General features: G+C 41.8%; 1 protein-coding gene across 11 annotated transcripts in view; it reads left to right on the forward strand.

Annotated features, from left to right (window-relative positions):
* DENND1A (DENN domain containing 1A) overlaps positions 1-18,072 on the forward strand; it is a 439,483-nt gene that overhangs the window by 247,315 nt on the left and 174,096 nt on the right. For all 11 annotated transcript variants that reach the window (XM_084899946.1, XM_084899951.1, XM_084899945.1 and 8 more), the window contains one exon: positions 9,030-9,075. In XM_084899946.1, the coding sequence (XP_084756072.1) occupies positions 9,030-9,075 (46 nt within the window). The remainder of the gene's footprint in view (positions 1-9,029; positions 9,076-18,072) is intronic.

An 18,072-nucleotide genomic window follows, 5' to 3' on the forward strand; every position in this document is an offset into this window, starting at 1 on the left:
TGCACTTTCAACTTTTACATTTTTGGTTTTTTTTTGTTACTTTCTCTTTATTTTTCCATATATCTCTTCCTCTTTTTCTCTTCTTGTTTCTTTTGTACCTCACTCATTCCTGCATTTCTACAAGGGTCTCATGGGCTGCTGGTGGCTGACATTCTGAGGCTTTCCTTTTGCAGCTGGTTCTAGCGGTTATGATTCTCATTGAACCCTCTGGGCAATCGAGAGCCCCTTCTCCTAACCTTTCCTCTGTGATTCACTTCTCCTGCTCCAGTGGTCTTAGCCATGGAGCCCTTCCTGATGTTTTGCAAGTCTGTCTCCTTCTGGGTAGACCAAGGAGGCACAGAAGGGAGGGCTGCTCCAGCATTATCTTTGTAACTCACGTGTCCATTCGGAGTTATTATTCCAGAGTTATTACTCCACAGAGCCATAGGCCACACTCAGAGTCCATTGTCTTTGCTCTCCCCCTTCACCCATCAGCTCCAGTGATAGATTCATGGCTCACATTAGCAAACCATCTCCAGTACCCAACTCCACACACACCCAGCTCCTCCACTGTGGTGAGACCTGTGGTTCGGCTGCCAAAACTGCAGGTGAAAACTAGGCAGCATCTGCCTCCTCTCCCAATCTAGACTTGCTCCTTTCCTCCCAGGGATCCGCATCCTCTGCTATGGCTCATAACTCAGGGAGGGCCAGGTGGAAAACAGGCAAAAAGTTGAATCTTTTTCCCAGAAGAAACCTTGATGAACTTATGGCATTTGCACCCCTTCTACTTTTCAAGCCGTGTTTTCTGCCTCTCACCAGCTGTGACCTTAGCCAGGTCACTTACCCTCTTTGAGCCATAGGTTCCTCTGTGAATTATGGAGATCAGGTTTGCCAGATTGCTGCGAGGATGCAATGAGGTGATCACAGCACCTGTAAGTGTCCCTGCAATAGGGTCACACATACAGTAACGTGCTTGTTTAATGTCTGCTCTTACCCGTAAAATAGGCAGGAACCAGAACTCTCTTTTCTCTTCTCTATCCTCAGACCACATGGTGCCTAACACAGTAATATTTGTTGGCTGTCTGGCCAGCATATAGAAAACAACACGTAATAAATGCATCATAAGATGTTAATTTTCTCTTTCCCCTCCCATTGTTTTTAAAAGTTGGAGTGCCTGAGTGAATGTTTTCCTCTATGGACACCATGAGTCATGTTATGATGCTGGTTCCCTCTTTGGCTTGGCAGCTGGCATGCTCAGAGACAGATCTGTGGACACCCAGCAGGTGTGCAGAACCTCACAGCACACAGCTGAAGTGCTAACCTCACCCCAGCTTGCATTTTTTTTCCTTTGCCCCTATTTCTTTTCCTACTTTTATTGCTGTATTGAACATATTTATATAAACTACCTTAAGTTCTGTCTGGGACAAAAAAAAAAAAAAAAAAAAAAGTTATCGATTAATTCATTAAACCTAGTAAGGCAAGTGTAGTTTTCTCCTGGCTATGAAGTGTCCACTTGCTATTTGATTTTTCAGCTATAAATATCAAATAACCATTTATTTTCTTTTTCTAAATATGTTTTTATGATTTCAGAGAGGAAGGGAGAGGAAGAGAGAGAGAGAGAGAGAGAGAGAGAGAGAGAGAGAGAGAGAGAGAGAACATCAATGATGAGAGAAAACCATTGACCAGAATCAAATCGTGAGCTCCTGGTTCGTAGGTTGAAACTCTCAACCACTGAGCCACACAGGCCAGGCCCATTTTTTCCCCTCAAGTGTGACATAGTAGTTAAAAGAAGTTTAGCAAGAATAGCATAAGAGGCTTTGAAACAGAAGGATTTGAGCTAGAATCACCATCTACTGTGTCCATGCACAAGTTTCTTAAGAATCTCTTTTTTAATCTGTGAAAAGGTTGGATAATTTGAGGGTGAAATGAGATGAGTTAGCTCAAGCCCCAGCACAGCCCTTGGTGTTTGGTGAGCGCTCAGTACGTACATAGCAGCCCCGCTGTGCTTATCCTTCCTGCTCTGCACATGGAAACAGGAACCCGTCCACTTCTCCTGCGACCGACAGCCTAAAATAATCACACAAATCAGATGGAACTTATGCCAAATGGGCAGCCCAGATGAAAGCCTATAGAAAGTGGGGCGTTAGCAACCATTGGGCAGTCCGAGCCCGGGGTTTGAGGGGGCAATAGGATTTAAGGGATGAAGGGGACTGAGGCTAGAACCCAAGGCAGGTTTAGAACAAGAAGTTCCTTGGTGAGGGGGTTTTCGGACATAGTGTAGAGGGGCTGGGACTGGCACAGCTGCTGGCCGGCCTTCAGGGAACAGGTTCGAGAAAGCCTTCCAACCTCGTTTCTCTCCTCCTTCCCAGCCTGGCAATTGCTGGTCTGGGAAATAATGAGCTTTATCTTAGGAAAACACACTTGGGTTCTAGTCTCGGTTTTGTCGTTTATTAGCTGTGTGACCTGAGTGAGTGCTTAGTTTCCCAGCCTTCATTGCCTTTTCTATACATTGGTGGTAGTAATAGTGTCCCCTTCACGCTGTTGCCTTGAGGATCCACTGAGAAAACGCCGTTAGCCTCGCCCTGGCAAAGGCGCAGCAAACAGTGGCTGCTCTCCCTGGCTCCCTGTGCAACAACGGCCGTTACATTAGCCGGTAGCCCTTCTCCCTGGTCACTTTCAGTGAGACCAAAACTGTGGTTATTTGTGTTCTCCGACATGATGTGTTGTATGCTCTTTATTCTTGTTCTTTCCCCCTTTCTTTTGTCCTTGAACCTCTCTAACAATGCCAGGCCTCGTTATTTCAGAACAGAATTTAAAATGCTTGGACAAGCTGTGTTTACACTTCTGTTTCTTTTCCAAAAAAAAAAAAAAGGCAAGAAAAGAAACTCTCAGACAGTAAGACCTGTTTCAGAGTGTTCCTTTCCTTGAAAAATGGTGAACTGAGGAAAGCCTTGTGGGATCCACTTTGCCCATCAGGCATTTGGTTAAGAAGGCGGTGTGCCTCAGAAATCAGGGTAATATGATGTGTAAATTGTAATGCTAACTATGCATTTATATGGGGAAAAGAGGAAAGAGAAACAGTGGATCTTCCAAATCCCTGGGCAGCTCTAAACTAGTTGCTTTCTGAAGCAGAAGAGGTGTTGCTCACCTGGGGGCCTGGGCCCTCCTACCTCCTACCCAGACTTATTAATGGTCCTGCAGTTGCCTCCCCTCCTTGTCTCGGGAAGCTGTATTTTATGTATTTGAGCAGCCAGTATTCTTTAAAAAAAAAAAATTAAAATTTCACCTGACTCTTTTCCAATTAGTTGTTGCTCACCTCAAGGGAATATAATTTAGAGCACTCAAGTTATCTGGAGGAAAGGAATTAAACAAATTGTGAAAGTGCCGTAATAATGTACGGGGACTGCAGTGCCATTAATAAGTCTGCAGCATCCATATTCATGCCTGGTCATTGCTAGGAATGAGCTCATGCTGTAGGACTTACCTGGAAGAGAAATGGTGTATATTCCACGCCTAGAGTTAGTAAGATTGAGTGAATATCTCCCTTGGTAAATCACCACTGCCTTCTTTCCTTTGGCTGACGTACTGAGTATGTGCTGTAGGGCACCTTGAACACAGCATGTGCTTTTAGTCCAACAGCCCTGAATTTGAATATGGTTCTACTATTTGCTAGCTGTGTGATGTTGGGCAAGTTACTTTACCTTTCTGAGTCTGTTTTCCATTTTGAAAATGTGGAAAATAGTGCTATCTTGAAGGCTTGCCTTGAGAATTATGGATAAGTAATGCATTGAAGCAGCTGGGTTATAGTAACTCAATAAATATTAGGTCCTTTTCCTATTAAGAGGATTCAAACTGAACATACATTTCAGTCATCATATTGTCATTACTTGACACCAGCAATCGAACCCCTTTCCTTTGTAGGAGAGAAGGGGAAAAGAATGGCTTTTACTCTTCCAGGGTGTAACTGATGAAGTCAGTGGAATAATTCCCAGAAAGCAAAGGCCTAGTACAGATATACCATAATCTGCTATTCAGAGGTGCATAGTGGTATCCCACAATTGCTGTTAGCCACAGGGTAGTTGTGACACAATTGTCATGGCCTGCCTATGCATGGACCTGGTCATACTGATGATATTATCACCACTTTACTGATGTGTGTTATTGGTTCTGTGTATGTTGTGTCTAATTGTTTAAAATGTCTGCAAAATTGCACTCAGATTCTGCATTGAAATATGAAATAGCTGTGATTGCTCAAAGATCCCAGAGCAGAGAATACAGCATTTTTTTGCTATTAGTGAAACAGATATTTGCATTCATATTTTCTTGAAAAGCAACAAACAAGTTCTTTCTGGGACCTAATAAAGGAAGATAGTTTTTAGTAAATGAGGTTTTATTATGTTTTGTTACCGAGATACCCTTAGAAAAATGTGGACATTGATAGCTCTGAATCAGAAAATGATTCAATTGAGTCGTACTCTGAATGTGAAGAGTTTTTTTTTAGGAATAGCTTAATTCATTTTGCTCTATTTTCCTTTTAATGTATATACCAAAGAGTGATAAGTACTTTTTAAAATTTGTCAACCTACATGATAAGAAAGTAATAACTTAGTTTACTTGGTAGTTTTTGCCTTCTTGGTAGTACATAAAATCAAGAATAAATGCCTGGCCAGAGTGGCTCAGTTTGTTGACCATTGTTCCATGCACTGAGAGGTTGCCAGTTCCATTCCTGGTCAGGGCACAAACCTGGGTTGTGGGTTTGATTCCCCAAACAGGGAGCACATAGAAGGCAACCAATTAATGTTTCTCTCTCATCAATGTTTCTCTCCTCTCCCTTTGAGAGGGCAGGGCGGGGCGGGGCCAGCTCCCGACTCCATTTTGTAACTGGACCCTGGCCCTAACCCAACCAATCAGGTCAGCCAAGGTAGTGGCACCCCCCCCCTATGAAACCCATTGATATGTTAAATTCTTTCTCTCTCCCGCCATGCCATCCCAGGTGTAAGTGGGACTGAGCTCGGACTAGTCCGAAATAAATACAGGCTTTCTGCAATTGCATCAGATTCGGCTCCCTGGTAGTCTTTGGGGTTTATGACACTTGGGCACAACACCTTCCCCTTCCTTCCTCTAAGCATGTCTTCAGGTGAGGATTTTTTTTTTTTTAAGAGTAAATATTGCCCTCTGAAGAAAGTGATTAGCAATCCTACGGAACTCAGTAAGTAGACAGGTGACACGGGAGTGTGCTGGGAGTGAGAAACTCATGTATAGAGAGGATTCATCATGGAGTCTCAACCATCCTCACCAAGGTTTGCCATATATCCATCAGAACCGGGCAGGAAGAGAAAAACCATTCTTTTGGCAATAAGAGAATGGGTCCAGAGGTGCCAGCCATGCCAAAGGCTCAGAGAGAACCCATTTGGACATAATATAATGACAGTCACTTACTGAGCCTACCATGTGCTGCTCCTATGGTAGGCACTTTATTGATTCTCTCTAATCCCTGCAATAGCCCTGAAGATTTCCACGGGGGCAGGTACTGCTGTTTTAGAAAACACACTGCCAAAATATAACAAAAGATGTAACAAACAGTCCTGCCCTTTGACTTAGTAATTCCATGTTTGGGGATTTGTACACATGAAGTTGTTTGTTTTAATTGAAGGTAACTTATAATGAAAAGATGGAAGGGACTTAATTGAATAATTGTAGGAATAGAGTTCAAAAATTATGTACATCTATACTTTGTGGAATATTACAGTTTTAAAAATAATAATCACAAGTATTGTATAAAATATGGGAAATGTTAAGGTAGCCAAGGAGAAAGCAATAAAATATATGCACTCTATAATTTCAAAGATATAAAAATGTTTGTTAACATGGGCCAATATTGAGGGAGAATAATACAAAAATAAAGGTAGTTGTGTTAAGATGACATGATAATGAGTGAGTGACTTTTTTCTCCCAAGAAAAATTTCTCTCTGCAAAAAAAAGCCATAGGAAACAAGCTTCAAAGAAAACGAGTCAGTAGCAGCAATGACTATTGAGGTATATTGAGAATAGAAATTGTTTCAGAACATACCTAGAATTACCCGGTTACCAAACCTAAATTCCTATTTACTACTTTGAGATGTTGAGATTCTGGTTTCCTCCCTCCCTCCCTCCCTCCCTCCCTCCCTCCCTCCCTCCCTCCCTCCCTCCCTCCCTCCCTCCCTCCCTCCCTCCCTCCCTCCCTCCCTCCCTCCCTCCCTCCCTCCCTCCCTTCCTTTCTTTCTTTCTTTCTTTCTTTCTTTCTCCTTCTTCCCATTTGGAATTTGTAATTAGTATATCTGCAGAGCAAAAATGCAGTAGATTCAGGAAAGTGTTTGAGGCTTTGTAAGCAAATGACAACAATGTAAAAGGTATTGTCTAAATTTGCATTCGTATGAAACATGGAGCTGCTGTGATTTCAGAATAAATGTGTTTTAAATATTTTCTAAATACAGAACTGTTGCAGCCCTAACAATACTTGGCTAAGAAACTACATTTCTATGATAGGCCATTGTTACTCCTTGGAAAATATTGGGCTTTAAAAAAGGCCCACTTACCAATACTGAGGAATGTGCCCACTTTGTCCCTTCTTGCATCTGTAGTTTTTTCTGTAAGACTCTTCTTCCTCTCTTTTGGGATATCATTGATTTTTATTGCAGGATAAAAGGGCATGGCATTAAAACCGACATATTTAAAATTCTAGAAAATAATTATTTTTCAGATAAGAGCCTGTGTTTGTGTTGAATTATACAGTCTTTTGCTGTACGCATTTATTTTCACCTCTTTCTCACAATTTTTGGAATGTTTTTTTCTGTGCATTAATTCATTGATTGGAATTCCAGTTTAGAAATGCTAATTAAAACTCAGGGTCATTGGTCAATTGCATTATCAAATGTAGGAGCTAGGAAAGTTGATAAGATTTGATTAAACATGGATTTTTTTTTTCTCCTTCTGTGTGTTAGGTTCTGCTCTGGACACATTAACAAGTGGCCATTTTTCTGGAATTCTGCACTCTTCCTGCTTCCTTTCATTATATTAGGCAAGGTTCCACTAGATGAGACATTTGTAGTCCTAAGACTTCCTGCCAGGGTTCAGACTTTGTATTTTTGACATTGAAGCTGTCGTTTTCCTGAAGCTATTTAATTAGAAACACATTCATTTCAGTGTACACTGGAAAAAAACTTGGACAGCAGAGCCAGGCACACTGGGAAGTTTGAGCATTTGTGTAGCTGGCAGCTAAACTAATGGTTTACAGTTTAAGGGGGAAAATATCACAGGGCATTTCCTTGCCCCTGGAAGCGAGGAGAAGCTGAATGTGCACAGCAGATACCTATTTTTAAAAGAGAGAAGAGGAAGAAAGAAAAAAGACAACCCCACTTTTATTGCAGTTGTGTATATAATTCTTTCTTCAGCTATTGTCAAATACAAAAGTCTTCTAGGAGAATAGTTCCCAAACTATGCTTCTAATATTCAAGTCTGTTTTACAGGCTCCCAATATACATTACTGCTGAGATCATAGTAAGGAGGACATTTTATATTCTGGGGAACGATTTTTGCTTGAAGAATTTTATTTGTCAAATGGTAATAAGGGGATTGTGCCCTTTCTTATTTTTAAATGTTTGAGCAATTTTAAAATGCACAACTGATGTTTTAGAACCTTCATTGCCTATCCATTGCTTCAGGATGAAAGCCTGAACTCCTTAGGATTAAATTGGAAGCAAACCTCTCCTTTCTCGTTTCTTACCACTCCTTGTTTCCCCAACCCTGTCTCCAAGAAAGCCAGCCTGCAGGTCCGCTCTCCCGGCTGCCCCAGAGGAAAGGTACCTGGTCACCTCAGTCTGAGCCAGATATCTTATCTCTAGGCTCATAAAATACCCTTTGCACCTTTCAAGGATGTATCACATATATATGAATCACACTGGAGAGACATATAGAAAAATTGCCAGTTCCTTCTCCTCTCCCTACTTCTTGACCTCCATCCTCTACCCCCAAGAAAAAGGTCGTGTGGGAGGTGGGCCTGGGGAATTTAGGTTTGGTATTACAAAGTCTGTATGGCACAGAGGAAGAGTCTTTGAAGTCAAATTCTAGGTTTTCCATTTACTTTGTTCTGTGGCATTAGATAAGTGATTTAAACTCTCTGGACCTGTCTCCTCATTTGTAAAATGGAGATAATACCTACCTTGTATGGTTATTGTAGGATTAGGAAGATAAATTTGAGTTTCCTTATATAATGCTCAGAACATTTGTCATTGGTAAGTAATATCATAAATGATAATGGCAGAGGAGGGGGGTAGAGAATAAGGGGAGCGGGGGTACACAGAATCCTGAAAACATAGGAAGTCAATGATGCCCAGGCTTTCAAACTTTTGGAGTTGGGTTCTGGTCTCCTGCTCAGTTTCCAATTTAGGGCCCATCGCCCTGTGAATGAAGTCATTGGAAGGGGCTTTGTCAATTGTAGGGTCATCCAATGGCCTGTGTGCAGATGGGGAGGAGGTGCTTACTGGTTGCTTTCTCTGTGCTTTTTCAAATCAGAGCGGACAGTTAGATCACATCTCTTGATGACAGAAGGAAATAGCAAATAAAAGCATCATTCTATATTCAACCTGGTTAACTGCTTTTCCTATTATAATTGTGGCAATAATAGTTCCCGTTTGTACCAGGAACTGTACTAATCACTCGATGTATATTTTCTCTCATTCTCATTGCAACCTCTACTAGTTTGCTTCTAAGGTCCCACTTTAAAGATGAGGAACTGAGACCAGGCAGTTGCCTCGCTGTTATTTTAGGGACTAATGCCAGAGTGGGTTCTTCCTGCCACCCGAGAGGCTTCCAGCGCTGCCTGCGTTTAGAAATTCTTCTGAAGTTTCTAGGCTTGGGAACAAAATGTCACATTAGGATTTTTGTTGTGAAAGGAAATGTAACTGTGCATACGTTTATTAAAACAGTTTTTCTCCAAATAGTGAACCATCTGTAATTTTCTGTCGGAAGCAACAGACATTAAAGCAGCTGTGTGTCTCTGTTTCTCTTCACAGTGCTCCCATGCCCTACCTCATAGGAATCCATTTAAGTTTGATGGAGGTAAGTTGGCGCCTTTCCTCCCTGCATCTCCCTGCTTGGCTGCTTTGTTTTGAAAAGACACAGTGTGTGGATTCACAGCTCTCCACGTGGGAGCGTGTGGGAGCAGCGCTTGGTGCGCAGTGCCCTCTCAGGGGCACAGAGCTGAGTGGTCCATTAGACCCTTTCCCTGGGCCCCTGTTCCCAGTGTTTGTCCTCTCTGCATGGGGATTGTCAGTTCTCACGGGTGAGGGAGCGAAATTCCAGAAGGCATGAGGAAAAGGTCCTCGAGCGTTTAAACAAGGGAAGGGAAATGATTTGCCTTTCAAAATGATGTTTATTCAAAACTATTACAATCATGTTACATTTTTTATTGTAGAGAATGTGGTGTAAAAATATATAGAAGTATAAAGAGGAAAAATTATCCACAATGCCATTATTATAAATTCAACCAGTTAGCATTTTACTGCTCTTCCTCCTGGTCTTTATTTTATGAATATATATTTTGTATAAATGTACTTAATTGAAATGTGTTTTATATATAATTTTGTTATTAAATGTCACTTAATATTATGGCATGGAGATTTCAACATGTTTTTATTTATTCTCAATTAGAATAATTTTCGGTTTGCTACCTGTCATTCCACTGCTTGGATATATCATAACTTAACCATTTTTCTGTTACTCTAGACATTTAGGTTGTTTATATTTTTTCACTAATATAAGTAGCATTTCAGTGAACATCTTTATGCATAAGGTTTTATCTGCATTTTGACTTAGTTTCTTAGCATAGAACCCGTAATGTAGAAATGCCTGGTCAAAGCTATGACTGATGACAGATTGCTTTCTGCATGGCTGTACCAATTAGATAGCAGTTCTTTTAAAGGACTTATCTGGGCTTTTGTGAGTGCCATTGATTTGTAGATATGAACCCCAAGCTTTTCCCTCCTAGGGAGAGAGCTTAAATTTGTACTAGAGCAAAATGGGGAGGGAGGTGGGGGGCTTGCCTGTTTTGCACAGGAGCTAAGCTCTCAGCGGGAAAATCTAAAGCCATATCCGTCTGTGATGATGCTTTGCATGTCTTAAAGGAAGTGCTACTTCTCTTCTTCTGTTCCCTTCATTTCACGTCGACGAGGACCACCTGCTTCTTCGCTAACTGTTGCACACTGTGCTATTGTGCTTAAGAAAATGAAACAAGTTGGTTATCGAAAAACCTGTTTGTTTGACATTGAGAATCTTGATCAAAATAGACCACAGAAATCTGCTCAAATTTCTAATTTGACAGGACGGCCATGTGGCTCCTACATTCTGTTAACAGTTCCTCCTTGTCATCACCCAGCCCTGAGCACATACAGTACACAGTTTATGGACTATCTTGGGTGGTGTATTTAGATCAGATTGAAGAGGTTTTTTGGGTGTTTTACCTTTGTCAAATTTGGGGATGTATTTAAAGCTCCTGTGTGAAAATTTTAAATTGAACACCTTCTAATAGGCCATTAGTGCCAATTGTTATAGAGTTTGAAACACTAAACACCATTTGGTCTATTGAGTGCACAGCTCCTTTCTGCCTCTCCTCCTGCCCAGCAGACTGTGCTAGCAAGGCTGTATCACATTCCTTTCATCCCTGTTAACATCAGCATTGTCCAAGTTTCTAGTTTCTGCCTGCTTTTCTTCTCGACATGCCCTAGTCATCTTGTTTAGGGCTTTCTGTTTCAGCGATCAAGGTAATGCCACTCACTCTCAGCTGTGATTCTAACTAGCATGGCTCTCTCTGAACACAGGTCCAAGCGTTTCAGGTGCCGATTGAACTTCACGTAGGTTTGCTACAGATATCTCAAACTCAGTGTTACACACACACACACACACACACACACACACACCAAACACCAAACTACATCACTCCCTTCCAGTGTTCCTAGTCCCTGTGAATGGTACCCAAGTGGGATACACTGAGCATGGCTGAGCGCTCCTCTTCCTTGTTCTTTCTAAATTGGTACCAACTCTCTGACATGTCTCTTGCCGTGTTCCTTCCTTACTGCCTTCATTGACTTTTTATTTGCTTTTCTTGGATTCTTGCAAAGCCCTATTCATTCATCTGCTTAGCAAAATGAAAGCCTCTTAGGTTTCAGACGTTTTTCTCGGTCCTGGAGGTTTAAAGGAAAATGTAAAATCCAGTTCATAGTCCCGGCATTTAGTGGGTTGACTTCTACTGCCTCACTCTACCTTCAGTGGCCCCAGTCTTGCTCTGCACCACCCCTGAGTCTGCTCAGCCTCTTTGCTGCTGCCAACCCTGCTGTCCTCTCAGTGTCCCTTGTTAGCCTGTGTGCCCACTGATCCTAGCCATCCCCGCGTTCCCATAACTCTGCATGGCTAAGCCCTTACCTTCGCCAGCTCTTTCAATAAATCCTCCCGTTTTGTCATCGTCTTTTACTTACTGTCCCTCTTGTTCTGGGTGGTAGCTTTTTGCTTCCCCATCCTCTTCACCATCCCTTGGAGCATGAGTTGGGAACAAGGACTTTGTTTTGTTTATTGTGGTATCCTCAGCACCTGTCAGGGCACCAAGCAGGTGCTTTCAGAAAAGAAGGATGAGTGGGTACCTGGGAAGCTGAATTCGGAGTACAATTAGAGCTCCCCAACAGGCATCAAAGTTTTCAGAGAACCCAGCAAAGATAAACAGAGTACATTATATTACTTTCATATGATTGTAAGTAACTTAAAACAAGGCCTTTTGTTAGTAAAACATGAGGTGCAAAATATGAATAATTTTTTAAACTAGCACTTGGGATGGAGTTTTGCATCTAGGTGAGTGGGTGTGAGTCGACTCTGCTCAGCCTTTGAGAGGTGTTAAGTGAGAAGATTCGGGAAGCACTGGCCAAGAAAAATCTTAGTCCTGTCACTTAGCTAGAGTAGGGAAGAATTTGCCTTGCTGAACTCCTGCATGGTCAGCTCTAAAATAAAAAGAAAAGAAAAAGAAAAAGAAAAAGAAAAATAGTAGTATCCTACACTTGAAGGCAGCTAAGACACTTTCTGAAAAAAGTAGCATTTCCTGAGTGTGATGGGCAACCATGAACTTCCAGTCTTGGAATTTAGTCTTCTCATCGCCTCCTGTGGATTAACTCAGACTTGGGGCACTCTAGTCGTGCTTTTTGGTTGAGTTTATGTGGTTCTTCTATACCCTTCACATGAGAGGGCTGTTTCCCGTGAGATTTCTCCCAGGAACTATGGGCCGTAATACTGGGGGAGGAGCTTGTACCTCAGGCCACAGGAGACCTGTCTAAGGAAGGAGCTTGGGAAGGCCCATCTCCTCCCACATTCTAGTTTTCTTACTGGCAATTCAGCAAGAGGCTTATTTTTGACTGTCTTGTTATTTTTTTCTTGAAAGCTATAGGCACCTTATTATGCCTTTGCATATGTGCCAGAATTTTTTAAACTTCAAATGAATGTGGCAGATGTTCATAAAAGTTTAGAAAAAGCTACCATAGGAAGACTTTTTAACCATTTTTATGGCACTCAAATTTGTTTCACAAAAAGAAATATAAGTTATAACCTCCTGTTCTCATTTGAAAAAAGGTTATTTTGGGGAAAGACCTAATTCTAGTCTTTAGGCTCTTACAGGATGCCCTTTGCTGTTAAACGGTAACCTTATCGTCTTAAAGAGTCTGCCTTTTTCCTAAAGTGGCACGTATATAGCTCATCATCATTCTTATCCCTCCTTCTGCCTTTTTATATCGTTCTCTCATTTAGCAAACATTAATTGGAGTCTAGTGGTAAGTTAGCAGGATAGCCAAGGATATTGGCATGGACCTAGTTTCTTCTTGGAGAGAATGATCATGTTAGCTGGCAGCTAGGAAATACCAAAATGTGGCCTGATTACACAGTGACTGTTTCCTTTTATTCTCTCGACCTCAGTTTAGTTTAGGAATGTTTCTGTAGCCCCATGGTTCTCAACCTTTTTAATGCCGCGGCCCTTTCATATAGTTTCTCATTTTGTGGTGACCCCACACCATAAAATTATTTTTGTTGCTACTTCATAACTGTAATTTTGCTACTGTTAAGAATCGTAATGTAAATATCAGTGTTTTCCGATAGTCTTGGCGACCCTGCTAGTGACCCACAGGTTGAGAACCGCTTGCTGTAGAGCCTAAGATTGTCAGAAAACACAGATATTTGACTAGCCCAGTACCTGACACCTAAAGAATTCAACAAAGGCCAACAATCATTGCAGTTTTTATTTTGTCAATGGCCTGAAATCCACTTACATTATTAAGTTGATGGCTTTTAAGTTGTGTTTAAGGGATTTTTAGGTTCAAGGGATCATTGTCATAATTCTCATTTCCTAGGGAAAGAGATTAGAACAAAATTGTTTTGTGCTTGCCCTGTTTCCTCCATGTTTGTCGGGCTGGAGGCATTGTACCAGGGACAGGTGTGGCACTTTTGTATAACTTGATAAATTTACTAACAGTCCTCTGCTTGACCACCCCCTGCTGTAAACAAGGCATGGTCCTTTCTCTCTCTGTATCTTGGTTTCTTCATCTGTAATAGTCAGTACCCATCTTTTAGAATTATGACAAGGATTGCGTAAATGAGCCCTGTATATGTCCAGCATAGCCGAGTGTCTGGCTTGCAGTCGGTGTGCAGTAAGCATCCCTTCCACAGTCATGTTTTGAGAGCCTTCTATGTGCCAGCCATGGCCTCATACTAGGAGTCTATAAACAATAGTGAATGTGACATAATCCCACCTTCTGAGAGGTGTGTGTAGAGCAGGTATAAACAAGTAGAAAGAATTGTAGTGAATTTGGGATGCCATAGGCTCCTACCGGACAGACACTGAACCTGGCCTTAAGGGCTGTGCCTCTCAGAGGAAGGGAATGCCTAAACTGAAATCTAACATAAGTAAGAATTCAGCCATGGGAACAGGTAGCGGCATCTACAAAGACTTAAAGTGTTGCCCATGGAGTTTTCCAGGAAGTATGAGTGGTTCAGTGTCTGATAGGAACAGAAGTATGAAGGGAGAGAGGAGAGCTGAGGCAGGCAGGCAAGGGCCAGCCATCCAGGCCTTGTAAGCCGTGTTAAAGAGTCTGAACTTTATAGGGCAATGGAGAGCCATTGAAGAGTGTAAATAGGGGAGGGACATGGTCAGGCCTTCTCCTTCTGGGCCATTAGAAACCCAGTCCTTCCATATAAAATGCTTGGAAACTGCTTAACCATGTTAATAAAGTAAGTTGATATTTGTAAAGATCAAGGTAATTCTTAAGTAAATTACACACCATGACCACATATATAAAATTCAGATGTGTTAGCGTCCCAAACCCAAACTTCCGAATGGTTCCCTTGCTACTAAGTCGTGGCAGAAGTGTTTGTAGTGATGGCTTTCTTCGAGGTTTTAAGCACCACTTTTACTAGATTCTGACTTTCCCTCTCTGTTTCCAAGTACTTTTTATGAATTAGATATTTTTTTCTACAGCCCAGTTTGAGGATATAAATTTAGGCTATATACTAAGTGATAGTTCCAGGCAGTAGGAATAGGGGGAGTGAGACCCAGGTACCATGTGCACAGGCTCACTAACACACACACACACACACACACACACACACACACACACACGCCCAGTGCATTTTCAGGAGGCCTATTACGGGTGCACGCAGACACAGGATATGCTCACAGCAGACCTCTCCCTTTCTCACCATTTGTATCTGGGAAGGCTTAGCTGGGGCTCTTGGAGCTAATTTCCAGATACACCAACTGCTTACAACAGCACCGAGCCATCATCCAGGCACAGCATCCAGGTGCCGAGTCAAAGTTCCACTTGGTTTCTGGGATCCATATCTCCCCAACCACCTAGGAGAAAATCTTTAATCCTTTGTTTGGTCCTTTGTTTGTTTGGGGGGATATTTATTCTTAAACAATTTCATAGTGAGTGAAGAAGAATGTTTCCTGCTTGCCGTTGTGCCATTTTCCTTGCAGGACTCCATAGGTAGATAGTGGTAAGATGCTGTGATTGGTGCAAAACTCTGAGCTGTAATTATATTTTCTTATCAGTGGTGACTGGTTTATGTGTCCTCACAAGAATTAAAAAATTCAGTTATTTGCTAGTGCTAATTAATCATATTCCTGCTTTATATGATTAATTTGCATGAAAAATTCCACCTGGTAGTTTCAGACATAGGTTCATGGAGAGAGCTTTAGCAAGAAAGGAAGAGGCCTGGGAGGTAACTGACATGTGAGTCCTTGCTAATCCAGACACTGTATCAGGTACTTGACCTGTTTCAATTGTGAGCATTTCTCAGAATCTCTTAGGAGCTAGCCATATTTGCAAATGGGGGGCGCCAAGGCTCAGAGATGCAATATAAGTTGCCCCCTGAGCCTCTGCTCTGTGCACCCTCCCGTCAGGCTGTGTGGTTTATGCCAGTCCTGCCCCAGTCCTGGGCAGAGAGGCCCCTCCTTTGTCTGGGCTTTTCCTTCTCAGGGTGGCCTTGTTGTCATATACTGAGAACTAGGTGAGGAAAGGGAGCACTCGAGTCTGGCAGCCCCGTTTCTCCGGAGAAAAGCTCTGCGCACGCTTGTGACTAGGGCTGGGTTACTTAGCCTCTCCATGGCTCCATTCTTTCATTGGAAAAATTAAGATTATGTTATCCATCTCAAAGAGTTGTGAGAATTAACTGACATAGTAGATGTGAAGAGCTTTTTAAAGATGCCATACAAAATGTTATTCTTCCCAGTTGATTATATATATGCCTAAGTGACCGTTATGACCTGTCAACTGGTCGCTATGATGTGCACTGACCACCAGGGGACAGACCCTCAGTGCAGGAGCTGCCCCCTCTTGGGTCAGTGTGCTCTCACAGCTGGCCAACCTCCTACTGTTCTTCCCCCACCCAGCTGGGTGGTCAGTGCGCTCCCACAGCCAACCTCCTGCGACTGGCCAACATCCTGCGGTCCCTCTCCTCAGCTAGACAGCCCCAATCGGTCCTGATGAGGACTGGGTGAGACGGCCTCAATCAGCTTCCATCACTGGCCAGGCCAAAGGACCCCACCTGTGCACAAATTCACGCACCATGCCTCTAGTATAAAAATAAGAGGCAAAGTTAGATCTGTGGAACTGGAATGTTTGCTTAATTATAGAAAGAAAAAGCAATTGGACAGTAAGTGGTTTGGTTTTGCTTGAGTTTCTTAGCATGTTATTTGTTATCCTGGAAATCATCATATGTGAGTCTGTCTCACCCAGAGCATTTGGAACAAAAGCTGAGAAGCTCTGTCCACCTGAGGGCCGGGAGGTGGTCCTGCATCTCACCTGGTGGGTTTCTCCTGGGAGCTCCTGGGAGCTCCCTCCTCTGTGTATCTCCATTTCAAATGAGCGTGATTTTCAATGTCACTTACCTTATTGTTGGAATTAGTTAATATAAGACAATTTAAAGCACTAGTAACTTATGTAATCAAAGGAGTAAGTACTCCCGGATGATTTCAGGATCTCTTGCAGTCAGTATATTTCCAGGCTAATTTGTTGTGACTGAAATGTTTTCTTATGAGATGGGATGAGCCTCTGTTATAATATATTTCAAAAAAACTGAGTAACATGCGAGGGAGAATCCCAGTAGAAAAAATGTGAAACCATCATTGGCGCTTTTGTTTTCCAGTTATCCTGTCATTACTTAGACAGTCATTATATGTAAGTTCATTTATCAATAGCAGTGTTAAAACTGACTTCAAAGAAAACGTAAAGTTTATCATTTGTCACAAGGAGAAGCTTGACTTAATCACATACCAGTCAGATGAAGATACAGAGTAGTGTGTCTACAGGACACTAGGTAGCAGAATGGAGAACTCTGGGCTCTATGTTATGTGGACCCGGATTCAAATTCTAGCCCCGTCACTACCAGGTGATTTTAATCGTAACTCTTTGTTTAAACAGGAGATCAGTTTAGCAGGGAGATAAAGGTATGGTGACTATCACACAGGATGACCACTTTGTATAAAATTACTATTATGAGAGATGCCTATTGGAAATACTGCACTTGAGCCCTAGGATTTCTAATTGTCACCCCTTTGAGGGAAATGCCAATTTTGCAGAAGGAATGTTAAGGTGCCTCTCTGAGCCTCAGACTCCTCGCTTATACTACTAAATGGGTAGGTTTCTCACTTTGTAAGATTTGTCAGGTACCGAAAAAATGGAAGTTATTATAGCATCCCCTTATCCACAGGGATGCATTCTAAGACCCCCCCAGTGGATGCCTGAAACCACAGATAGTCCTGAACCCTGTCCAAGATTTGGCAAAAGTAGGTTTATAGTTGTATGTGAAACACAGTTTATGCTTATATTATTATTAATTATTGTATTATTTTCCATATGAACAACTGTAAACTTTTACCCCACCCATATATACTGTTTTTTCATATAAACATACCTACCGTAAAGTTCAATTTATAAATTAGGTATAGTAAAAGAATAATAACCAATATAAAATAGAATAATTATAACAATATACTGTAATAAAAAGTATGTGAATGTGATATCTCTCTCTCAAAATATCTCAAATTTTCCATTTAATATTCTTGGGCCATGATTGACTGCAAGTAAAACCATGGAAAGCAAAACCACAGGTAACGGGGGACTACTATATATGTGTATCAATAGTATATGCATGTAGAACGGATCATTTTTCTTTAAAACAAGCTAAAAGACATCTGCTTAAGATTGGCTCTGCAGGGGATTAAGGTGGTGGAAGTGGGCAGAGCAGGGATAAGGCGGGTGGTGTGGAAGAAAACTTTGCTTTGGCGGTGGGTGCACCGTGCAGTGTGCAGATGATATTTCGTTGAGTTGTACACTTGAAACCTGTATGGTTTTGTGAACCAATGTCACGCCCAATAAAATAAATAAATAAATAAAAATTCATATCCCCTCCCCCCCCCCCCCAAAAAAAAAAAAGATTGGCTCTGCCTCCTTTTTCAGCCTCTTTTTGTATTTTTTAATGAGTGGCTTTCCTAACTTGACATTAGCTTAAAGGCACTTTTAACTGAGCACA

The sequence above is a fragment of the Pipistrellus hanaki genome (assembly GCF_964339955.1).
Source record: "Pipistrellus hanaki genome assembly, chromosome: 11".
NCBI lineage: Eukaryota > Metazoa > Chordata > Mammalia > Chiroptera > Vespertilionidae > Pipistrellus > Pipistrellus hanaki.